The following is a 26,640-nucleotide window of genomic DNA, read 5'->3' as shown; positions in this document are numbered from 1 at the left end:
ACAGTCTACACATACATGTAGACAACTCCTGGGAGGCTGGATGTGCAATTGTACATGTAGGCTGCCCCTGGGACCACCAGCCCACATAATATTGCCTCTCCTAGTTCTTCTAGAAAACATTCTGCAGAGACTGCTCCACTTCAAACTCCAGATTCCCAATTCCCACCCTCTCCAAGCCCTTACTTCGCACTCGTTCTGAGCTTCTGCTCATCTCAACACAGAAGGCAGGCGTTCGGCTGCTCCAGTTCATGCCAGCTCACAGCAGAACAATTCCATGAGCCCCACTCCACATTCTCTCTTACACAGCCGTCAGCTCCTCTTTGATTCCTTTTGACTCTTCCCTTGACCAAGGGATAATTTGCAATACTCAGTTCAACTGGCAGCACTTCTCTGCAATGGGGAATCAAAACGGAGTGCTTGGCTGAAACCCACACACTCAGAGATTATGCAGATATGTTAAGTATTTTCCCCTTTGTAAAACAAATTGAATGCCCAATTATGCAATGATCTTCTCGTGCTTATTTATTTTCAGTTATTGTAAGAACATTTGCATGTTTATTCTCACATGCAATTTTTCCTTTTTATCAATTGGTTGGTAAAACTTTGATATTTAAAACTCCCCAAGCTCTAGGATTTCTGGTCTATTGGTGATGTAATATTGGTGACATAATATCTGTTGTCTGTCAAGTACGGGACCGTGCACAATCCTGATTTGATGGAGACAGACGTGAGTGCACAGCGGAACATCTGGAAAATTTCTGAAATGTCTGCTTTGCTACTGCTGCTACTGTGTGGTAACCGGAACATCTGGAGCTGAAGGCCTCGAAACCCACGGCTTTGCGTGTTTCAGCTGCCGGGGAGAGGTCGAAGGCGCTCGGCAGAGGATGGCGCTCGAGAGGCTGCTCGGAAGCTCGGAGTTTTCGGACAGATGCACTCGTACCGAGTCGGCTGGGGTCGGCTGCTTCCAAGGTATTGGCAAGTTGACGGTGTCTGGAGGTTTATGGCAGGGAGTTTCTCCCTTTAGCCGCCGCTATCGGGGACTCGGGAGTCGATCGACTCGGGGACTGAGACTATTTTTTTTACTCTGCCTATGGACTGTTCTTCATCAAATTATGGTATTGCTTTGCACTGCTGTAACTATATGTTATAATTATGTGGTTTTGTCAGTGTTAGTCTTGTTTTCTGTGATATCACGCCAGAGAAACATTGTATCATTCTTAATGCATGTATGCATTTCTAAATGACAATAAAAGAGGACTGAGTGTTCTCATAATCTAACATTGTGTATCCTTTCGGTCTAATTCTAATTTTAGCATCTCCAGTCGGACATGTCTAATTTAGACTTCAAACCACTTTAATTATTGATCGTAATTTAAGACAATAACATCAATAAACCTAAAGTTCCCTGAAATGATTATGGTTGTTCAATGAATCCTTTCGCACAGGGGTGGCCGATGTTTTACGTTCATCCATCAAAGTTTTTTCACGCACAAGTTCAGGTGCACCATACAATTCTTGTACCCCCACAATTCTTGTAAAAATGTTAATATAGAACTCGTACGTGAAAAAATTGATGCATGGAATGTAAAAGGTTGACCACCCTTACTTTAGCATAATTCTATATAATGGCTCTGCTATGCAACTTCAATTTTCACACAACTGGTGAAGACACAAAGAAAACAACCTGGATATTCAAAAATCAAAGTTGAAACAAAATAGTTGAATATCAAAGCTAAAATTATTACTTTGATTGAAGCTTACAGTAAAGAATGCTAACAAACTGTGCTAGCTGAATATGAATCATGTGTGACAGAAAGCATTTATTAACCATGACAAAAATTAATTCAAAGAATAGAATTCAATTTCTCAAAACAAATGACATGTTTAAAATTGCACATCAATTTTAAGGGGGGGAAGAAGTAAGAAGCAGGCAGGTGGTGGGAAACCATAAAGGGCTGAAGAGGTAGGAATCTAATGAGAGACGAGAATGGACCAGGGAAGAAGGGAAAGAGGTGGGCACCTTCTTACTCTGGCATTTTTCCCCTTTCTTCCTAGACCTGCTGAAAGGTCTTGGATGAAACATCAGCTGTTTATTCCTATCAAAAGATGTTGCCTGATCTGTTCAGTCCCTCCTGCATTTTGTATGTGTTGCATCTGTGGAACTTCCTGTGTCTTGGAAAGAAAACGATAGATTAGGGATGCCCGGTGTGACCAGTGGGTATCTGGTCTGACTGAGTTTTTTGAGGAGACTGATATGGGCCAGATGATAGTAAGTTTCTGGATGACACAGAATTGGTAGAGGTGTGGATAATGAAGATGGTTGTCACAGGATACAGGTCAGGGTGGAGAGCTGGAAGATGCAGTTCTTGATGTTTTTCTTAAAAACAATGGCCAGTGCTCAGGCGCGGGAAGCATCAGAGGCATTCGCGGCAGTGGAAGGCAGGCAGAGCATCACGAAACGTGGTGAGTTCTTTCTCCTTGTGTGGTTTATTCTTCTTATTTTTTAAACCATGAAAGAGAGATGGGGTCTATTGGAGCGGCCATCATCGGAATGGGGGCTACAGTCAGAGTAGGAACTTAGAGGCTTCGATGAGAAGAGGCTGAGGCCAAAGAAACAGGTAAGAAGGGTAGCTTTTTCCTTTCATTATTGCTGATTTGGTCTTGGTTGCCCATTGTACAGTGCAGACAGGATGGCAGATATGGCAGTGGAATGCTCCTCCTGTAGGATGTGGGAATTTATGGAACCTGATGGTCTCCCAGATGACTACACCTGCAGGAAGGGCAGCCAGCTCCAGCTCATGAAAGACGGCATTAAGGAGCTGGAGTTGGATGAATTAAGGATCATCCGAGAAGCAGAACAATTAATAGATAAGACTTTTGAGCAGGTGGTTACACCCAGTGCAGAATTCAGGGAGTAGATGGGTGAAGACCGAGAGAGGTAAAGGGAGCAAGAAGTCAGTGCAGGGTCCCCCTGTGGCCATTCCCCTCAGCCACAGGCAGACCCCTTTGGATACTGCTCAAGGGGTTGTCCTATCTGGGCAAGGCAGCAGCAACCAGACCAATATTACCGTGGCCGGCTCTGAGCCTCAGAATGGTAGGGTGAAGTCAGGCGGACCAATAGTCATAAGAAACTCAGTAGTTAAGGGACAGATAGAAGATTCTTCAGCAGCAAAAGAGAAGGCAGGATAGTGCGTTGCCTCCCGGGTACTAGGATCTAGGATGTCTCTGAGTAGTTGCAGAATATTCTTGAAGGGGAGAGTGATCAGCCAGAGGTTGTGGTACACGCTGGTACCTATGCCATAGGCAGGAGAGCAGCAGAGGTCCTGTGCAGTAAGTTTAGGGAGTTAGGAAGGAAGCTGAAGAGCAGGACCTCCAAAGTGGTAATCTTCGGATTTCTCCCAGTGTAACGGGCTAGGGAAGGTCAGAACAGGAAGATAGCGCAGACGAATGAGTGGCTGAGGAGATGGTTTCAAGTTCTTGAATCACTGGAATCTTTCTGGGGGGTGGGGGGAGGGGTGAGCTGTACAAGTGGGACAGATTGCATCTGAACTGAAGGGGAACCAATGTTATGGAAGGAAGGTTTGCTAATGTTATTGGGGAGGGGTTAAACTAGATTTTCAGGGGGCTGAGAACCAAACTGAAGAGGCAGTTGGTGCTGAAGAAGAGCCAGCTGGTGGGGAGTTTGTGAGAAAGGAAAGGCAGATGATAGAGTAAAACTTAACTCAGCCAGATAGTTTGAGATGTGTCTATTTTAATTCAGGGTGTACCATAAATAAGGTGGATGAATTTAGAGCATGGATCAGTATGTGGAACTGTGACGTTGTGGTTGTTACAGAGACTTGGACGTCACGGGCAGGAATGACTTCTGAGTGTGCCAAGCTTTAGATGTTTCAAGAAGGACAGGATGGAGGCAAAAGAGGCATTGCAAGTCAGGGATAGTATCACGGCTGCAGAAAAAGAGGAATTGATGGAGGAATTGTCTACTGAGTCAGTGTGGGTGAAAGTCAGAAACAGGAAGGAGCTAATAACTCTACTGGATGTTCTTTTTTTTTAAAAATCGACCCCACATCCTTCCTTTAACATCCTACCCAGTAACAGAGACATCAGGGAGCCAAAAGGGAGGCAGATTCTGGAACGGTGCAATAATAATAGGATTCTTCTGATAGGAGACTAACTTTCCTAAGATTGACTGGCATCTCCTTAAAGCCAGGGGTGGAGTTTGTTAGGTGTGTTCAGGAAGGTTTCCTGATGTATTATGTAGATAGGCCAACTAGAGGAGAGGCTGAACTTGATCTGGTATTGGGAAATGAACCTGGTCAGGTGTCAGAGCTCTTGATGGGAGAGCATTTTGGAGGTAGTGATCACAACTCTATCTCCTTCACCATAACGCTGGAGAGGGATAGGAGCAGACAATTTGGAAAAACATTTAATTGCGGTAGGGGGAAATATGATGCTGTTGGGCAGAAACTTGGCAGCAGATGTTCTCAGGGTAGAAAGCATAGCAGAAATGTGGCAAATGTTCGGGGAACATTTGCATGGCGTTCTGCATAGGTATGTTCCATTGAGGCAAGGAAAGGATGATAGAGTAAAAGAACTATGGTGTACAAAGGATGTGCAAAATTTAGTTAAGAAGAAAAACTTCCGAAAGGTTCAAGAAATTAGGTAATATTAGAACTCTAGAAAAATTACAAGGTTTCCAGGAAGGAGCTTAAGAATAAAATTAGGAGAGCTAGAAGGGGCCATGAGAAGGCCTTAGTGAACAGGATTAAGGAAAACCCCAAGGCATTCTACAACTACGTGAAGAGCAAGAGGATGAGCCATGTGAGAATAGGACCAAATGTGCATGGAGTCAGAGGAGGTAGCGGAGGTACTTAATGAATACTTTGCTTCAGTATTCACCAGGGAAAAGGACCTTGGCAATTGTGGGGATGACTTGCAGAGGACTGAAACACTTGAGCATATAGTCATTAAGAAAGAGGTTGTGCTGGAGCTCTTGAAAAGCATTAAGTTAGATAAGTCACTGGGTTTGGACAAGATATACCCTAGGCTACTGTGGGAAGTGAGAGAGGAGATTGCTGAGCCTCCAGCGATGATGTTTGAGTCATCTATAGGGAGAAGTACCAGAGGATTAGAGGGTTGCAAATGTTGTTCCCTTGTTCAAGAAGGGGAGTAGAGATAAGCCAGGAAATTACAGATCAGTGAGTCTTATTTAAGTGGTGGCAAGTTGTTGGAGAAGATCCTGAGAGGCAGGATTTATGAGCATTTGGAGAAACATTATCTGATTAGGGATAGTCAGCATGGCTTTGTCAAGGGAAGGTCATGCATTAGGAGCCTGACTGAATTTTCTGAGAATGTAACAAAACACATTGACGAAGGTAGAGCAGTGGATGTGGTGTATATAGATTTCAGTAAGGCATTTGATAAGGTACCCCACGCAAGGCTCATTCAGAAAGTTATGAAGCATGAGATCCAAGGAGACCTTGCTTTGTGGATCCAGAATTGGCTTTCCCACAGAAAGTAAAGGGTGATTGTAGATGGTTCATATTCTACATGGAGGTCGGTGACCAGTGCTGTTCCACAGGGATCTGTTCTGGGACCCCTCCTCTTTGTGATTTTTATAGTTGACCTGGATGAGGAGGTAGAAGGGTGGGTTAGTAAGTTTTCTGATGACACAAAGGTTGGGGGTGTTGTGAATAGTCTGGACAGCTGTCAGATGTTACAGTGATACACCAATAAGATACAGAACTGGGCTGAGAAGTAGCAGATGGAGTTCAACCCAGTTAAGTGTAAAGTGGTTCATTTTAGTAAGTCAATTTGAAGACATAATATTAATGGTAAGACTCTTGGCAGTGTGGAGAATCAGAGATATCTTGGGGTCTGCACAGGTTGACAGTGTTGTTAAGAAGGCGTATGGTGCATTGGGAACCCGTGGGATTGAGTTCAAGAGCTGTGAAGTAATGTTACAGCTATATAAGACCTCAGTTAGACCCCACTTGGAGTACTGTGTTCAGTTCTGGTCACCTCACTACAGGTAGGATGTGGATACTATAGAGAGAGTGCAGAAGAGATTTACAAGGATGTTGCTTGGATTGGGGTCAATGCCTTCTGAGAATAGGTTAAGTGAACGTGACCTTTACTCCTTAGTGAGACAGGGAATGAGAGGTGACCTGAAAAAGGTGTATAAGATGATGAGAGACATTGATCGTGTGGATAGCCAGAAATTTTTCTCAGGTCTGAAATGGTTAACACAGGGGGGGCATAGTGTTACAGTGCGTGGAAGTAAGTATAATGGGATGTCAGAGGTAAGTTTTTCACACAGAGTGGTGGGCTGATGGAATGCACTGCCAGCGATGGTGGTAGACGTGGATACAATAAGGTATTAAGAGATTCTTGGGTAGGTACATGGAGCTTAGAAAAATAGAGGGCTATGCGGTCGGGAAATTCTCAGCAGTTTGTCGTGTAGGTTACATGGTCAGCACATCATTGTGGGCCAAAGGGCCTGTAATGTGCTGTAGGTTTCTATGTCTACATCCTAAGTCTATTTCCAATGTTATTATCTAGATTTTGCTTTACATGGTAAGCAAATACCTTTATTCCTTTTCAGAAGGACACACATATGAAAGAAACACGTCTATTTCATACTTTATAATAATTTGTTGAGGGTGTATATTATGGGGCAAGTAGTGGGCTATGGTCATTTCCCACGCGTCCACAAATGCAACGTTCATGTATACAAATATTCTTCTCATCAATACATCGAGTTGATAAGAGAACCAGTCATTGTAGTTAAGAATATAACCTGCTCTAGGCTCCCATACATTCCCAGTCTTTATAACAATCACTGTATCTGGATTCCTGCTGAGCAGCTGTAGAATTGATCTCCGGATATACTGCAGCCTTCTGATGTAAACATCCAGAGGGAAAGTGTTGAAATGGGCACATAAGGTGATGCCAATAACTACGTCTTTCCTTTCTTCAATTTCATCCAGTGTTTTTGAAATATAGTACAAATGATGACTTGAAACACTTCTGAATTGCATTGGTGGGCCGTGAGCATGATGTTCCAGCATGATATTGTTTTCTTTGTCCAAAGCACACAAAAGGCCAACCCTAGTACGGTTGCCAAGATCGAACTTTCTAAGATCTAAACAGAATAGATTATATTTAAGTCGTTAAGTTATAATATTGAAGATATTAATGTTTTTGAAACTGAAAATACAAAGAACATAACACCAAAGGGAGCCATTGATTTACCTACCTCACAAGGATAGAGCTGAATGAACAGAGGTATTTCTCACAGCAGAATCAAAGAGCAAGTATAGACTGGCAAATTGGAAACAATTTGGAACCCTTCCAACTACACAGTGCCAACCTATGACTGTTTCCAATGGGAGAGAATTACCTCCTCTTTGACATTCAGTTATATTACTATTGTTGGATCCTATTACGTTGTCTAGAGCAGCCACAGAACTACTATGGTCACATGTGCATTGAGGCTGGGTATCCTGAGGTGAGTAAGTCAACTGCTGCTCCAAAGACTCCAAGCTCCAACAATTCTCATATTACAGCAAAACCCCAATAATTCAGCACACCTGGTACTTCGGTGTTCTTACATTAACAAACTTTCTGGACAACTGTATGTTGTACTGTATATGTTACCCTGTGTTATAATCAATTTCCCAATAATTTGAAACAGGCCCTTGGTCAGAAGGGAGATGTCAAACAGTATCTGATTCAGCATCTGGCTCATTTCCGTATACAGGCCCATACCAGTTTACATTAGGGTTCTGTTCCTGTCAATTGTCCTTCAGCCAATTTTTCCCTAAGTCAAAAAATGAACAATTTTACTCAGGGTTGATTAACATGATGGCTATTTTGTCCATCTTTGTTTGGGTGTAGTTTTTCATTGATTCCATTGTATTTCTTTGTGTCTGCTGTGAATGCCCGCAAGAAAATGAATCTCCACTTAGTATATGCTGACATATACAGTACATTTTTTGATAATACATTTTGTATGAGCTCTTTGAGCTTGTGCTGGGAGCCAGAGAACATTGGGCTGAGGATTTTAAAAGCAACTGAATTGGTTAATTGTTGTTTAATAAGATACATTAATCATTTAGAGGTCCTTGTGTTTTTTTCTGGAGGGTCTTGCTGTTTGGAATGCAGTGTCCTGGTGCTTTCTGTTTAAACGTAAGTTTACTTTGATAGGTTCAGGGATTTTGTGCTACTTGTATTATACAAGTGGACACCTGATTCGTGCTAATCACAGGGTCCAAGTTCTGAGAACGTTACATCTGGCAGTGTCGCTCGGCTGAGCCACCGACATTTTGTTGGAATTCTTATGTATAAACTCTGGTCACTGTCCCTACATCAGAGTCTGTCTTTCCTCCGCATTTGGGTTCCGACATTGGCAGCGCACATCACGAAAGAATTTATTGTAAACTTTGAACATGAACATTCTTTTTATCTTCCCCTGTGTGGTTACAGTGGTACAGAATCAGAATATCCAACATCCATTGATTAATTTTGATGGCCTTACTGTATCAATGTTTTGATAAGGATTTTTAAGTATCAATAGAAGAGTTTGCCTTGTGAGTTTCCAAAGCAAATCTATTACATTGTACCCCCACCCCTATGTGAACCAGCAGCAGCATTCTTAAAAATAATGCATCTGTTTAATTACTCAGGATGGCTACATGTAAACAGTTCTTTTAAAGACTGTTTGCCTCTTGAATTATTAGTACATTCATAACCTCTTAAGACATTTGTGCTTCATAACTAATATACATATTCAGGAATTATGGATGTACTAATGAATTAAAAAGTTCACCATTTTGTATCTAGAATATCTTGAAAAGCGTTTTAAAAATTTATAGGGGAATTTGCATCAAGATTTCTATAAGTCAGGTCTTCTGCAACCTGGAGAGCTCCTGTAGGCAGATTATCAGAGTTTCTGTATTTCGTAATCTTTAATGACACAGAATTTGGCCTTTTGGCCCATTGTCTCTGCCAGCTTTTAGCGCATTCCTGTCAATCACATTCCCTCACTTATTTTCCGGTAACATTCTCCTTCGTGCCTGTTCACTGCTTCACACCAACCGGGCATTTTCCTGTCATTGCTCATCCACGCTAGGGGCAGTTCACAGCAGCCAGTTATTTTACCCTTTTATCTACCAATGAAGTCAATTCCGATGTTTAGTGCAACACGATTTTACATACAGGGTGACTAGTACTCTGCACAAAACTCCAAGTGCAGTCTCACCAACAACTTATACAAATGCAACATGGAGTCTCAACTCTTCTGCTCAGTGCCCTGACCGATGAACGTCAGTGTGCTCAATGCCTTTTTCACCACACTGCCTATTTGAGTTGCTGCTTTCAAAGAACTAAGCACTTGTACCCTAAGGCTCCTCTGCTCCATTACACTCCCTAGTGCCCCACCATTCGTAGTATAAGATCAATGCTTGTTTGACTTTCAAATTTGCATCATTTCACATTTACCTGTATTGAAATCCATTTGGCGCTCTGTAATTTTTACTAGGCAGGACTGATACTACTGACCTGCTGCTGCTTAAAACAACTAATTTCACAAGATGTCTCAACAATATAAATAATTCTGAGCTTAACTGATTCCCCCAAAATTAGCCCTAACCTGTGGACCTGTCCTATCCTTTTCCATCACTATCTGAAGACAATAGGAATTATGGTGAACAGAGCCAAAGTGCCCCATGACTAACACTTCGGTTTCTTGCTCTGCCTCATTCCTTAAGAGTACTTCTGGCACTGCACCCACCCAGTTAGGGTCCTCCTGCATATTGACTTAGGAATCTTTCTTCGACACATTTCACGAATTCCACCCCATCCAGGCCTTTAACACTTTGGGGAGTTCAGTGAACACTGGGAAAATTCAGATGTACCACTAATGCAACCACTTATTCTTACAACTATGAACAATTTCTCCAGCCAGCTGCTCAAGTGCCTACTGACTATTGGGAGATCTATAATACGCCCCCACTCGAGTGACCCACCTTTTTGTTTCTAAGCTCTAAAAGAGTAGTGCTTATTTCAGTTTTATATTTTAAAAAGCCAGACAAATTGTACTAACCTGGAAGGAAGACATTCAGGTATTCAAACCACTGGCGTATTGTAGAATTTCCAAGCAGATACACTTTTTTCCCACGAAGGCACTTTGTAATTTTTGCAGGAGTGTCAAAGTGACAAATATTACAGGTTGTTGATGTCCATCGGTTCATAAAATAAAAGCCAGCCGGTGATACCACTGGCTTTCCCCGAACACATTCCCCGAGATCTGTGGCTGAGCCTAAAGCGAGGAAGAAACATGCGGCGGGAAACACTGTAACTTAGGCTATCAATATATTCTTAATTGACGAATTGGAAATTCCATAAAAAGGAGTTACACTGAGGGAAAGAGTATTATAATCCAAGCAAGATATTAATTGTGTCACTAAATTCAGCTATAGGTCATCTGGATAATGATTAAGATTCTTAAGATTCTTGTCAGGGCTGGAGTGTCCTGGGAGAGTGGTGGCATGAAAGCTCTCTCTGAGTTTATGATCCATTATTGTTTTATATCCAAATGAGTTTAGCTTCCTGTCCACATCAATTTCATTTCCTCAGAGAGGATGGAAGGAAACGAAATATATATATACATGCATTTATTGAGCCTCTTAGCTCAACCTTCCAACTACTGATTGCTTCCAATGCAGCTGTGGTGGTCTATACCAGAAAATAAAGTATGGGAAAGGAACTTTTCTCCTTTTATTCCAGTTGTTGAATATGGAGAGAATGGTCTACATATGGGGTGTCTCTCATGTCTGTGCATTCAAAGCAAAATGTGAAGGGATGTCTGTGTTCTGTCTATCTTGTGTAACTTTCACAGAAGCCGATCATTCTGCAGAATGCCTGTGATAGCCATCTTGAGTTTTCAGTTGTATGCCATTTTGACTTCCCTTCCCTATACTGACCTGCCTGTCCTCAGCCTCTTCCACCGTCATGAAGTCAAATACGACCTAGAAGAGCATCTTAAATTCTTTTTGGGTAGCCTGCAGCCCAATGGCAGGGACATTGAATTTACCAATTTTAGGTAACCCATGCCCCCTCTGTTCCTTTCCCACTACCACCAATCCACTCAGGCGCTTGGTTTGTTTGCCTTTTCCATTCCTACAGCCTTTGTTACCTAAACTCATTATCCTGCCCCATCACTCCATCTGCCCATTCTGCACATACCTACCCACCTGCATTCCTTCTTCCCTTTTTCACCTTTCATAACCCTTCCCCCAAATGGCTCCATCTTCTCATTACCTGTCCCTTATTTGGTTCCATCTACTACCTACTAGCCTTAGTCTCTACCCTCCCCTCTCCCACCTGGCCCCACCTGCTAGATTTTCCTTTTTCTTATTTTTCCACCTATCTCCGATCAGCACTGGTCTCAACATTTCTGGCCCCGACTTGGTTCTGTCTGCCTAGATGTTTAAGATTGCTCATGATTATCTCAGCCACTCATCATCTAGCCCTATCAAATGCCTGCTAACCTCTGTCTCACCGTTCCCTCATTCCTTTTCATACCAGCTGGCAACCCTCTACTTTCAGCCCTGCAGGGCCTCGATCCAAATCTCTTTTGCCTACAGAGATGTTGCCCATAGTTTGATAGTAAAGCTCCTGACTGTTTCTAAGGAATCAAATAGAAACTTGAAAAGTCGTTTATTCAAAAATTGGCCCCAGATGTTTCAATCAATAACACTAATTCTGTATTAATTGCAATACAATATCTGCATTAAAGGAGATACCACTTCAATGGGACCAACACCAGTATTTATTTATGAAATTTTACTTTCTGAATAACTTGTATACGAAGATGCTTAAGATTGTTAGTAATTATCTCACCTATAATTTCTGCATCAAACCAGTGATTAGCAGCTAGTTGACCATGGTTTTTAACTCACAGCTTTTCCACTAAAAAAGTCAACAATTTTATTTATTGCTGCTGTTTCTGTGGAATCTAGCCGAGATGCTCAGGCTAGATATATATTTCATGATGATCCATCTCCACTAATTGATGCACTAGAATAGGAGTGAGGTGTTAGTCTTAGAGAAGTAATTATACTTTAAATTATATTTTAAAACATTTATTACTAAATGACAATAAAAGAGGACTGTGTGTCCTCATAATCTGATCTAAACTATTCTAAAGTTACAAAAATACACCTTGGTCATGATATCTCCCGTATAACAAACAATCACTAATTGGGTGGAAATTAATAAATATATTCAGCGTAAAATTCTGGATCAATATTAACCCAACAAAACTGTACATTTTGCTGAACAAGTTCAAATTTTAAAAGAATGCATTGCTGATGTTCATCGAATTCAAGAAAGAACTATGTGCATTAAATTATATTTTATTTGAAAAATCTGCGATATTTATGTCAACAACTGCTCCACTTCTCTATTTATATTTCCTCTAAATACCAAACAAACTATGAGTTTATTAATATGATTGTAAATGATCTTACTTTGTCGTGGAGATGGCTTTACGATTACATGACCAATGCCACAGGGTAATATGGGTCTCTTGACGGTCACTCCACTGCAAATGTCAATACCATAGATTAAGTCACATGTTCATTGTAAAATATTCAGGAGACAGTTCGAAGGAGGTCCTTAACTATTCTATTTCTCCAACCTAGCCCAATGCAATTAATATAGCTTCCAAAACTTTGGCATTAAATATAACATTAATAGTATGATTGATAGAACTCATCAAATCCAGCGAAATCCAGCTTGCCCTACATTGAATGATATTTCTACTGAGGTTTCTCAAAGTATCAAACTCTGTAACTAACAACCAATACATTAGGCTTGAGGATGATCAGTGCAGTGGCATTGTTCCAATCCGATTATTCACCCTTTTGGTTGATAACAATCAAAGGAGCTTCCTAATATCACCAGCATGTCGTGAAATTTATGCTGGTGATATTAGGGAGCTCCCTTGACTGTTATCAACCAAATAAACGTAAGTAATCTGATCGGAACAATGCCACTGCGTTGTTTTGTGTGTGTTGCTTGGACTTCCAGCATCTACAGCTTGTCTCTTGTTTGTGATTCCGCTGTCCCACCTTGTTTACAATCAAATTCCACCCGATATACACTATTCCGCATTCACGTGGAATAGACGTCAGGAACTGCTTGATCTGTAAATCTATTTAAATAATATTTATTGGTTAATATACTTGAAGTTTCATATCATCCAACTAACTGTGCACCTTTTATTTAACCTGTTCTGTACTTTCATCACAGAATCTATGAAACGATTGTACTTTAAAAAAGCTTTGTAATAATCATAAACGATATTTTCTTACAACATAGAAGGGGAGCCTGTGGAGTCTACGCTGGCTCTCAAAGCATTCCTTCAATCCCATACAATTCCCCAACTTAATTCCCTGTACCTGTTCTCTCTCACAAATCCTTCAGCTCCCCTGTAATTCTCCTGTCACTCACCTGTACTATGGGTAGCTTATGATAGCCAATTAACCTACCAACCAGTATGCCTCAGGATTTGGGAGGAGACTGGAGCACTTGGGAGATGCAAACTCCACCCAAATGACACCAAGGCTCATGATTGGATCTGCATGTTGATGGAGCTATGCCAATTATTAGCACTCAGTGGTTAAAACCATAGAGACGAGGTATAATCATCTTCATCTTTTCTATAATAGAGCTCAGTAATTCATAAACAAATGGACTGAGATCAATCCTTTCAGGAGGTATGTGTAATACCATGTTTGATTTGACAGATTATAATTGCTCACGATCCAATATTTTGTTTCCTACTAAAATTGAAATAACAATGTTTAGACAGTATAATTAATCTCAGTGTGTTATATAGGGTTGTTCAGAAATTCAGAACGAAGTGTTTTCACATTTAAAATTAACAGCACTTTTAATCAAAGTGCTAAATAATAACCAAATGCCAGCATTTTTTAAAATGATCCAAAGGAAAACTACCTCAAAATGAATTGTTCAATGGAAAATGTTTTGATTTTATAATGTTTAATGTTATTTAAAATCATAATAGTGTTCAGTTCTTTTGTGATTGTCTCTGTAATATTTCTCCAGTGCTCCAATTCTGGCCTTTTGTGTCCTCTGGATTTTCCTATGCTCTACTTCCAGCGATTGTGTGGTTTCCAATCAGATGTGGAGGTTACACTCAATCTGAAACTCTTTTAGATGAAATGCTGCAAGGGAAGAGGAATGGAATTTGGGCAGAGGTCTCTGGATCCAGTCCAGGTTTGACAATCCCTGCTGCTCTGGATGTCGATTACCAAGTCAATATGATATGGCGCTGGATGATGCAAATGACATGAATTAATACCAGGTGGGATCCAGTTCCAGGCAGAGCAGTGAAATTTGTTTCCATTAGTCTGTATTAAATACATTCAAAGATGCATGAAACCTCTCTCTCTCTCTCTCTATGTGCTTGTTTCTCTTTCCTCCCACTTCCATTTTGCACCCCCCCATTCTCTTTGCCACTCCTCATTCTTTCTCTACTCTCTCTCTCTCTCTCCTTCTGTGTCTTCACTTTCTTCTTGTTTGCTGACCTTTGCCCCACCCCTCCTTCCCCAATTCCTGCTCTCTCCTTCACTCGCATTCTCTCCCTCAAGCTCTCAGGGATTCCACTTTCCCGGCAGATCTCATGGCAGCTATAGTCAGAGCAAATTGCTCGTTGCTTGCTGTCCAGATTTTGGCAGGAAGATAATCCTGCCTCAATACACCGATGGCCTCACTCTGCTTCTCATGATGAATGTGGCCTATCAGCCTGTCATGGGTTTGATGGAAGAATGAGCTCCAGATAAGCAGTGTTGTAAATGGTAGGAGTAGGGTCAGTCAGCATTTGGGAGTGTCTAACATCTGTTATACGGCAGACTGGATTTGACCATCCAATCTATGTTGCAACATGTTATTTTATGATTCAGGAAGGAATTTTTGTTGGTCCACAAATTAAACAGGTTATCAATGACAAGTAATTCAAAGTACTTCTAGTGGGACCAGAGAAAATCATATAAAATTTTCTTGGCAACTACAGAGCAGCAAACTATGTGCAGCTGATTGACAACACGTTTCAAGCACACAAAACCATGAAGGGCAACATGTAACTGAAGATTAACTTTCTGCATTCCATTTAGACTGCTTCCCTGCAAAGTCTTGGTGCAGTCAGTGATGAGCATGGTGAAAGGTTTCACCGGGACATTGCAGTCATGGAGAAACAGTATCAGGGCAACTGGAATCCATCAGTGCTGGCTGATTATTGTTGACACTTAAACGAGAAGCCTCAGACACTGACTATAAACAAAAATCGTCAATTATTTTTAGCTGAGCTGAACTTTACTGCAAGGTGCCAGCACCCTTATGCAGTTAAATGCATTACATTGAATAAAAGTTAATTTGTTGTCCAGTGAAATAATCAAATTCCAAGACCTGGGTGTTCATAACTCCCTCTGCAATTGGACCCTTCAGTTCTTTACTTGAGAGACCACTATCATTCGAGGAATCTCATCTCCCCCTCACTGACGATCGACACAGGCTCTCCTCAAGTGCTTCATGCTTAGCGCCTTTTCCACTCTCTCTATACCTGAGCACAGCTCCAAAGTGACCTACAAATTTGTAGATGACCCCACTGGAAATTGGTGGACTGAGGACGGGTGAAAAATGATGGGCAGCTAGGGTCAAGTAGTGGAGGTGAACGGAGTGGGGGACTGACAGATGCCTATCACCTTTCATTCCACGATTCGCCTCAGAACCCTTTCTCACCACTCTAACTTTATGCTGGCCATCTGTCCTCTCCCACCTGAAGTTCTAATGCAGGCTTTCGATCTGAAACATTGTGAAAGGTAGTTTTTTTGACACAGAGAGTGGTAAGTGATGGAGGGCTTATATATGAGGGTAGGGTTAGGTTGATCATGGGGTAGGTTAAAAGGTTAAAAGATTGGCATAACATCATAGGCTGAAGGGCCTGTCCTATGCTCTATTGTTCTATGTTCTATGCTGTATTGTAATACAGTAGTGTATCCAGGCAAAGGCTGCACCCAACGAAGACGCTGGCAGCAGGGCGTCTGATGGTGTCTGTGGCGGATGAATCCAAAAGGGTCAATGGTACAGCGACCTTGGTGGCACGTGGAGGAACCAGAGTGCTGGACAACGGACAGCATCACTAGACCGGTTAGTTGTCACTGCGGGGCAGCTTCCTTTTCCGCGAAGTCTGTAACACTCCTGTGTACCACTTAGCGTCAGATTTGGAAGCCCAGAGAGACTGTATGGTGGGGGCACGACACCGTCTGTCTTATTACTGTGCAAGGCGTGTAAAAACAGTCAACATCGAAATCGATGGACAGCTGAAGCAGAGATGTTCGAACATAATTTCCTCTTCTAGGACTGGGTGTGCTTGGAGAAATCCCACTTCCTCTCTTATTGTCCTTTCACCTGTTCTTTTTCAGATTGTTGTTCGTCCAACATTGATGTTGATGAAGATCTTGACACCATTTGATGGTGTCGGGACCAGCACATGATTTGGATTTAAGTGAGGGAGGGTTGTGCAGCATCAGGCTCACTCTCCCTTCCCAATTCCCATCTGGATCCAGTGACAAGACAGAAGTCGAGACGGCTGGAGATGGGACTAGGAGCAGTGGATGAGCAGGACAACTTCTGTGTCTTGTCGTACTCGACACATTCCACAACGCTTGCAGAAACCGCCTTCTTGACTGTTGGACCTTCCATTGGTCCCATCCACTCAATCCGCCAGAGTCTGTCTTCACATGCTGGGATAGACAACTCCCTATCTCACCGAGGATTTGAGACCCGCCGGCTAAGATCACTTGGTTTAGCCGGCTTGTCGAAGCCATGGCCCGGGGTGTGGCCGCTGTCGCAAGCAAACAGCTATGGGGAGCCACAGGTGAGAGCTGAGTGCCAGGTGGGGACCAAAGGTGGACTAACCGCCTTGAAAAGGACGCTACATGTTCCCTCACCAGAGGTGCTACCACTCCCTGACATCTTTTTCAGATATTTATCCACCCTCCCCCAATTTTCCTATCAACATAGCGATAATTTATAGTATGTAATGCGACTGTGCGATCAAGAATCTCCAGAGGGGAAGGCCCCAAATCCTCAGCTTTGCCTATTGCCTGTTGCCAGGGCTGGGGTCGAAGCGCTCGGCAGAGATGGTGCTCAGTGCTCAGTGTCGGAGAGCTGATCGGAAGCTCGAAGTTTTCGGATCGACTCGGAGTCAGACTGTGGTCGGATGCTTCCGGGATGCTGCATCGGCAAGTTTGCGGCACTGGAGGTTCACCGTCTGCCTGAGATGATGGGACTTTCGAGAGACTTTAAGACTTTTTACTGTGCCATGGTCTGTTCTTTATCAAATTACGGTATTGCTTTGCACTGTTGTAACTATATGTTATAATTATGTGGTTTTTGTCAGTTTTTCAGTCGGTTTGTCATATGTTTCTGTGATATCATTCTGGAGAAACATTGTTTCATTTCTTAATGCATGCATTATTAAATGACAATAAGAGAGGACTGCATGTCTTCATAATCTAATCTAGTCTAATCTAATCTAATTAAACCTACTGACCAGCACCTTTTTGGAGTGTAGGAGGAAACTTCGATGAAACTCTTGAAACCTCTTAAATTAGTTACAACTCCAAAATAAAGAAACAAAATAAATTCAAATTGAGAAGCAACAAGCTGCAAATGTTGAAGTAAAACCCGAAAATACTGTGAATACCAGTAACATAATAAGGATAAATGAAAATGTATGTAACACACCGCTTCTCCTCCAATTAAAACATCCTTTACGTATCCTCCTATAGCATGATTGATGCGAGAAGACCAGGGAAGGTTCTCTGATCTGTAACAGAACCAGGGCTCCCCTGTCCTGAGATCAATAAAGTTACTGATTGGTTGAGTTTGAGGCAAAAACAGACTGCATACTGTAGTCTCTGAAACATCCCCAGCTTTGAAAATACTTTTCAAATACACTCTGTCTGGCTATGTTTCAGTATTTGGATCTCTTCTTTCAGATGAACCACCCTAACACTCCTTCAAATGGCCTTTAACCAAATTTATGATTTTTTGGTGTTTATTTGATTTGGCATTAGTGCTAAATGTAGCACCAGCGCAATCCAATTTGTAAACATTCAATTACAAAGTTATCAACAGAATAAGAAAACTATACAGTTATACCTTCTATTCAATAGATATATTTTGGTATCTTGAGATGCCTTTTAACTATAACATAAACCACTCTGGTATATGTAATTGTATGTCTTTAGGGAACATTAATAATCCACTACCTGGCATTTTGAAGCATTTGAAATCTACAGCTAAAATAGACTGCAAGTCACTGTACCAAAACGGTTTGCAGGTATGTCATTGTGTTGTTTACAGCTGACATTTCAATATTGGAATATCAGCTGGAAACTACAACATGAAATACCTGCAATTCCATACTGCTCCATACCTCACACACATAGAGCAATCTTGCTGCAGTCTTGCTAAATCAAGAAACGAAGTTACAATATAATAGAAATAATGTCAATAACGTACATTTGGAAAAATCTGAGGTCTTCCCCGGCCAAAGGCAGCTTCACGTATCCTGCTTGTTTATAGCTGACATCAGAAGAGCAGGGAAGATTCTTTGGTTTGTAGCAGATCCACGGCTCCCCAGTGTTATGATAAGTAAAGTTACAAATTGGTTTAGTTTGAGGTAAAAATACATTGCATATGGTAGCCTCTGAAATAGCCCCATATTTGAAAGTACTTGTCAAAAATATTCTAAATGGCTGTTCTTCACGAAGTGGCCAAAGTACTTCGATCCCTTCACTGGGATGAACCAAGGAAACAGACACTTGGACTTCTCCTGGCCAGAATAAAGTAAAATTGATGTGATAAGTTCCATTTTGGTGATCTATAACTGTTCCTGCTGAACCGGCTTTCAACTCTGGAGTGTGGATCCGGGCTTGGAGATAGTCACCCCCGTAGTGCTTTGGATTTCTTTCAAAATCATACATACGCAGCATCACTTGTAACTGTTCTCCGACATAGAAAGTCTTTCCAGAATTTAAAATAACAAAGCAAGTATGTGATGGGTCACTGCTTTTCTGAAAGGGAACTTCGGCAATGGGAGGCTTTGGCCATTCAATCATTTTCATCAGGACTGAACCCTCCAATCTTTCTTCAGGAGTGAAGCTGTTTTTCAGATACCCAAACTGCACCAGCCTGTGTATCCATTCAGTCTCCTGTACTTTGTCTTCCTGCTGTATTGTGGAATAATCTTTCAGACCTGGATATTTGCTACTTTCAGGCTTTCCTCTGGGAGTTGAAAACTGCTTGAACTATGAAACGGAACATTATTTTTAACATCATCACACTCATTTTTTTATTAATGTTCAGCATTATCAAGTCAAAAATCATTATAGAATATAGTTCTAATATTATATTCATTATGTAATATACTATTCAGTATTGTTGCTGGACAAGATATCAGGTTGAAGACATCAGAGAGCCTTTAGCTCTCTTATTTAGCTAGGAGGGCACTTCTGTTTAAATGGAAAAATGTTTCTCCTCCTATTCACGCTCAATGGTTATGCGATGTTATGTAATGTTTAGATTTGGAGAAGATTCTTCGTTCAATTTCTGAATCTCATCAAGACTATCAAACATTGTGGGGACTCTTTCTAAATTATTTTCAAAACTTTCAAAACCCTCAATTCATTGTTTAATTTAGATGTTGGCTATTATTTATTTTTATTATACAAGAAGGTATTTTACCTTTTTTCTCCTTAATAAACAGCTTTGGTCTTGGTAGGGGTTAGATTTTTTTTGTAATAAATTAGGATATTTCAATATAACTTTAACTAACCTACATGACCACCGGGTAATGAGATTGTTATTACGAATAGATACAATGTAACTGGAAGTTGTTTTTTTTTCAACCTTTATATATGCTTTCTCGTACTCCGTATTCTTTTATGTAGAAACTAATAAAAAATTTTGAAAGAAAGAATATGGCTCAAATCATAGAATTGTTATACAGTGATTAGAGCATGTATTTTCCAGTGAAGATTTCTGCAGATAATATTCTGTAGGGCATCTAAACATTGGAGATAAAATAAATTGATAAAAATGCTTATAATTATTTCCTAGAGAGCACAGTGAATTTACTGAACCAGTGCCTGAAGCTAACCAAATGAGAAATATGAATTGATTCGCACATTCTTTACAGTTAACCTCAGTTAATGAAGGGAATAGTATTCTTTACATATACCAATATAATGCATATAATTGGGGGAAAATAACTGAAGTACACATCATCAACCATTTCTCTTCACACTGGCACACTCACAAGAATGCCTCTCCACTTGCACCTGGGCTGTTTTTATTGGCTATTTCTAATGAATCCTTCTTGCTGATTGGTCGCTCATCGACTGAAAGAAACTGCTGCAAAGATCTGCCTTTAAACTCTTGATCATCATCCTAATTGAAAGCTAGCTCTTTTTAAACATCCCCCACGTTGATTGTCCAACTCCTAGGAGCACCCTGGAGCACAGGAGAATGACAGGAGATTTGATAGAGGTATCCAAAATTATGAGAGATGTTAAGATAGCATCTTGTATTATCTTATTTCTTTATGTTTTCTAGCAGCCCTATCAAATAGCCTTCATTAGCAAGGGCAAATAAAAATAAGGTAGGGACAGGTGGAGTGGCCATTGTGTGAGTGGACCAGTGTTAGAGTGTGGAGGCTTTGGTTCATCAGTTTTCAGCAAGAACAAGCTTAGTCGAGGTAAGTATCTGATAAGTTTCTTTTTCATCTTCATTCTTCATCTGCGGGGACTGTGTGATATGTGGGAATTCTGGGAGACCTACGGCCTCCCGGATAACCACATCTGCACCAGCTGCAGCCCTTCAGAGAATGTGTTAATGAACTGGAGCTGCAGCTCGATGGCCTTCGACTTATACAGGAAACAGAGGAGGTGCCAGATAGGAGCTACAGGGACATGGTCACTCCTAAGTTACAGGAGGCAGGTACCAGTGTGACTGTCAGGACAGAGAAAAGAGCTGGGCTGCCAGTGCAGAGCACCCCTGTGGCTGTTCCCCTCAATAGTAAGTATACTGCTTTGGATACTGATAGGGGGTGGGGGTGTGGAGGACCTAGCAGGGGGAAGCTACAGTGACTGGGTCTCTGCACTGCATCTGTCACCATGGTTCAGAAGGGAAGGAGGAAGAAGAGGACTACAGTCGTGATGGGGAAATCCACAGGTAGAGGCGAAGACACCAGATTTTGTGGATGCAGTAGAGGTACCCAGATGGTATGTTGCCTCCCAGGTGCCAGGGTCAGGGATGTCTTGGATCAGATCCATGACATTCTAAAAGGGGAGAATGAGCAGCCAGAAGTCTTGGTACAACAATGTCAAAGGTAGAAAAAGAAAGGACATCCTGAGGAGAGAAGTTAGGGACCTAGTTGTAAAACTGAAAAGAAGGTCCTCCAGAGTAGCAATCTGCAGATTGCTGCCTGTGCCACGCAAGGATAGGATTGGATGATTTGTAAGAGGAATGTGTGGCTGAGGAACGGGTACAGGGGAAACAGTTTCAAATGTCTACATCGTTGGGATCTCTTCTAAGGAAGTTATGAACTGTACAAAAGGGATGGGTTACACCTCAACCCCAGGGAGAACAATATCCTTGTAAACATGAGGAAATCTGCAGAGGCTGGAAATTCAAGCAACACATACAAAATGCTAGTGGAACGCAGCAGGCCAGGCAGCATCTATAGGAAGAAATACAGTCGACATTTCAAACCGAGGCACTTCGTCAGGACTCAAATATCCCTCCAGGCTGGTTTGCTAGAACAGTTGGGGAGGGTTTAAACTAATTTGGCAGGAGGATGGGAAACAGAGTGATAGGGCTGAGAAAGGGGCTATTGGTATACAAGCAAAAACAGTGTGCAGAGACTGTCAAGAATGCAGGCAGATCACAGGACAAAATTGCAGTCACTGGGATGAGTTGCAATGTAACAGTGTGTCAAAGTTGAAAAGGGTGACAAAACGGGACTCAAAGCGTTATATATGAATGCACACTGTTTGCACAGCAAGGTAGATGATATCGTAGAGACTGGCAGGTATGATATTGTGGGCATCACTGAATCATGGCTAAAAGATCAGTTGGAAGCCTAACATCCAAGGATACGAACTGTTTCAAAAGGACAGGCAGGTAGGTAAAGGGGATTGTGTGGCTCTGTTGGTTAAAAAATGAAATCAAATCTTTAGAAAGAGTTGACATAGGATTGGAAGATGTTGAATCCTTGTGCGTAGAGTTAAAGGACTGCAAAGGTAAAAAGGCCCTGAAGAGAGTTATATATAGGCTTCTGAACAGTAGCCAGGGTAAGGGCGACAAATTACAACAGGAGGTAGAAAATGCATGTCAAAAGGGCAAAGTTACGATAGTCATGGGGGATTTCAATATGCAGGTAGATTGAGAAAAACAGGTCGGTGCTGATTTTGGATCCCAAGAGAAAGAATTTGTAGAATGCTTATGGAATGGCTTCTTAGAACAGCTTATGGATGAGCCCACAAGGGGATCAGCTTTTCTGGATTAGGTGTTGGGTATTGAACCAGATTTAATTAGGAACTCAAGGTAAAGGAACTTTTAGGAGGCATTCATCATAATATGATAGAATTCACTCTGCAATTTGAGAGAGAGAAGTTAAGGGAGAAGCTAAAGTCAAACGTATAATTATAACAGTGGAGTAAAGGGAAGTACTGAGGCATGAGAGAGTAGCTGGCCAAAGTGATTGCAAGGGAACACTCGCAGAACTGATGGCACAGCAGCAATGGCTGGAGTTTCTGGGAGCAATTCAAAAAGCATGGGATAGATACATACCAAAGAAGTATTCTAAAAGCAGAATGATGCAACCGTGGCTGACAAGGGAAGTCAAATTCAACATGCAAGCTAAAAGGAGGGCATATTCTAGAGCAAAAATTAGTGGGAAGTTAGAAGATTGGGAAGTGTTTAAAAACCAACAGAAGACAGCTAAAAAATCCGTAAGGAAGGAAAGGATAAAATATGAATCTAAGCTAGTCCATAATTTCAAAAAGGATACCAAATGTTTTTTCGGATTTGTAAAGAGTAAAAGAGAGGCAAGAGGAGATTCGGACCATTGGAAAATGATGCTGGAGAGGTAGTAACAGGGACAAGGAAATGGCAGACAAGCTGAATAAGTACTTTGCATCAGTCTTCACTGTGGATGACTTCCCCTTACTCCACTGTAATACTGCTATGTTTGGCTCTAGCAATATGCCAGAAGTTCGAGAGTGCTGAGGGCAGAATAAGTGCAGTTGCTAATACTGGAGAGAATGTGCTTGGGAAACTGAAAGGTCTGAAGTAGATAAGTCATCTGGACTGGATGGACGACACCCCAGAGTTCTGAGAGAGGTAACTGAAGAGATTCTGGTGCCATTAGTAATGATGTTTCAAGAATCACTAGATTCTGGTATGATTCTAGAGACTGGAAAATTGCAAATATCACTCCACTATTCAAGAAAGAAGGGAGGTAGAAGAAAGGAGTGTATAGGCCAGTTAGCCTGACCTCAGTGGTTGGGAAGATGTTGGAGTCGATTGTTAAGGATGAGGGTTCAGGGTAGTTGGAGGCACATGATAAAATAGGCCTAAGTCAGCACGGTTCCCTTAAGAGAAAATCTTGCCGGAAATATCTGTTCGAATTCTTTGAAGAAATACCATCAGGATAAACAAAGGAGAATCGGTGAATGTTGTGCACTTTGACTTTCAGAAGGCCTTTGACAAGTTGCCACACATGAGGCTGCTTAGCGAGATAAGAGCCCATGGTATTACAGGAAAGATACTAACATGGACAGAGCATTGGCTGATTGCCAGGAGGCAAAGAGTGGGAATAAAGGGATCCTTTTCAGATTGACTGCCAGTGACTGGTGGTGTTCTGCAGTGGTTGGTGTTGGGACTGCTTCTTTTACATTATATGTCAATGATTTAGATGACAGAATTGAAGGCTTTGTGGCCATATTTGCAGGCGATATGAAGATAGGTGGAGGGCCAGTAGCGTTGAGGAAGCAGGGAGGCTGGAGAAGGACTTATAAAGATTAGGAGGATGGGCAAAGAAAGAGCTGATGGAAGACAGCTTTGGGAAGTATATGGTCATGCACTTTGGTAGAAGGGGAAAAAAAAGCAAAGACTATTTTCTAAATGGAGAGAAAATTCAAATTTCTGAGGTCCAAAGGGATTTTAGATTCCCTAAAGGTTAACTTGCAGGTTGAGTCAGTGAAGGCAAATGCACTGTTAGCATTTATTTCAAGAGGACTAAAATGTAACATCAAGGATGTAATGCTAAGGCTGTATAATGCACTGGTGAGGCCTGGCTTCGAATATTGCAAGCAGTTTTGGGTCCCTTATCTAAGAAAGGATGTGCTGACATTGGAGAGAATTCAAAGGAGATTTAGGCTAATTATTTTGGGAATAAAAGGTTTATCATTTGAAAAGCATTTGATAGCTCTGGGCCTGTACTCCCTGGAATTTAGGAGAATAAGGGGGATCTCATTGAAGCCTATCAAATATTGAAAGGTTTCGATAGAGTAGGCATGGAGAGGATTTGTCCTGTAGTGAGGAATCCAGGACCAGAGGGTGCAACCTCAGAATAGAGAGACATCCATTTAGAATGGAGATGAGGAAGAACTTTGATCACCAGAGGGTGGTGAATCTGTGGAATTTCTTGCCACAGGTGGCTGTGGAGGCCAAGTCATTGGATGTATTTTAAGTGAAGGTTGGTAGATTCCTGATAAGCCAGGTTATGGGGAGAAGGCACGACAGTGGGATTGAGAGGGAAGTGCATCTGACATAACCAAGTGGCAGAGCTGACTTGATGGGCTGAATGGCCTAATTCTGCTCCTATGTCTTATGCTTCTAATGAACCATTTGCTCCTTGCTGCTTATACATGCTATGCACTCCTTCTTAACCAAGGTATCAATACTCTTTGAAAACTAGGGTTCCCTAAAACTTCTAGCCTTGTCCTTTATTCTAACAAATCTCTCAATATTTCACTTTTGAAGGCCTTCCACTTGCCAAGCATACCTTTGCTGGAAGACAACATATCCCAATCCCCAGATGCCAGATCCTTTCTGATGTCGTCAAAATTGTCCTTTCTCTAATTTAGAAACTCAAGTCACGATTAGTCTTATCCTTCTCCATAATTATCTTGTAATTAATGTAATTATTATAACCAGATCCCCTACACCCACTTCTGTCACCTGCCCTGGCTCCTTCTCTTGCAGGAGTTGTCATAACACGCTTCCTGTAGTTGGGACCTCCATATATTGATTGAATATTGGAACACTAGAATTGTCCACCTTCCCGTTGAAACGTCTCATCAGGATGGAGAACGGAGAGGTGAGGTCCCTGGTACAAAGAGGAGAGGGGTAACGAACAACAGATTGTGACCATTTTAATCCGTTTCCCGTAGACAGAAGCTCAACGGGAGATGAACGCTCACATAAACACGATCACTTTAACCCTTGGTCAGCAGACTGAGCATTTTACTTTTACCATTATACACACCTTTGTCTTCTGCAGGGTTAGAAAGACCAGTGTCAGAGCTAACAGCATCAAAAACACGAACAGCGAACGCTGGACATAAACGTCTTTAGATTTAGCTCGTTTGTCCATATCGGTAAATTCAGGTACTCCCGCGCACACCAATCTGTTAACCACTTATAATGTGCGCGTCTGCAATAATCAATCAATTAATTAATTAATTAAACAAACAAACAAACAAACAAACAAACAAGCAAGCAAGCAAGCAAGCACCCGATAAGCACTAACATATACCGACAGAAGCTACGCACATTAACTTTACAAAATAAACTTGGAAATCAACTGCCAAAGAACTTGGTGGTCGTAAAATTGATCTTCGAATAAGAAAGTCCGAAATAAGTCGGCCAACATGTCTCACTAATTAATTTTGGGTCGCTACAGAATTTTAACACAATAAAAGTAGTCTTACCCGAAAACCCTCATTACAACTGCAATTATTAAAGAGGACTGAAACATTTTACCGGCTGCGGATTGGTCAGTCCGAAGTCCGAACACTTGGATCCTTTTGGAATCACGCGGACCTTTCGGCTTCAGCTGGAAACATTGACACCTCCCTCCCCTCTCTCGGTCTCTCTGTGTCAGTCTCTGGAAACACCTTATCTATTGGTATCTTTATACAGCCTGCACCCGTCCCTCCCTGTTATTTGTAAAAATGCCAAACCCTGCTCTCAAATTCTCCGACTCGACGCACATGCTCCAAAGATAACGCTTTTCATTGCAGGACGAAGGAGCTGTCCTCCTTTTTCAAAGAAAGGGGATTCCCTTCTTCCACCATCAATGCTGCCCTCACCCGCATCTCTTCCATTTGGCGCACGTCTACCCTCGCCCCCATCCTTCCGCTACCTCTCCAGGGATAGGTTTCCTCCTGTCCTCCTCGTTCAGCACATAATTCTCCGGAACTTCCGCCATCTCCAACGGGATCCCACCGCCAAGCACTCTCCCCCAATTTCCGA

The 26,640-nt window shown here is 41.8% G+C and overlaps 1 protein-coding gene across 4 annotated transcripts; it reads right to left on the bottom strand.

Moving 5' to 3' along the window:
• LOC134347931 (NXPE family member 3-like) lies at positions 1–26,251 on the bottom strand. Of its 4 annotated transcripts, none has more exons than XM_063050572.1 (6): positions 26,149–26,241; positions 25,652–25,819; positions 18,619–19,406; positions 12,534–12,607; positions 10,106–10,321; positions 1–7,144 (listed from the first exon to the last, which is right to left on the bottom strand). In XM_063050572.1, the coding sequence occupies exons 2-6, from the start codon at positions 25,757–25,759 to the stop codon at positions 6,591–6,593; spliced, it is 1,740 nt and encodes a 579-aa protein (XP_062906642.1). In that variant the 5' UTR covers positions 25,760–25,819; positions 26,149–26,241; the 3' UTR covers positions 1–6,590. The 4 variants fall into 4 exon arrangements, with proteins under 4 accessions (XP_062906642.1, XP_062906645.1, XP_062906643.1 ...); XM_063050575.1 differs by lacking the exon at positions 25,652–25,819 and adding an exon at positions 25,345–25,492 and having other exon boundaries at positions 26,097–26,169; XM_063050573.1 differs by lacking the exon at positions 26,149–26,241 and adding an exon at positions 26,097–26,132.
• Between the last annotated feature and the right edge of the window lie 389 nt (positions 26,252–26,640).

This window comes from Mobula hypostoma, chromosome 6 (assembly GCF_963921235.1).
Source record: "Mobula hypostoma chromosome 6, sMobHyp1.1, whole genome shotgun sequence".
Lineage (NCBI taxonomy): Eukaryota > Metazoa > Chordata > Chondrichthyes > Myliobatiformes > Myliobatidae > Mobula > Mobula hypostoma.
This window is presented reverse-complemented; position numbering and strand designations above follow the sequence as displayed.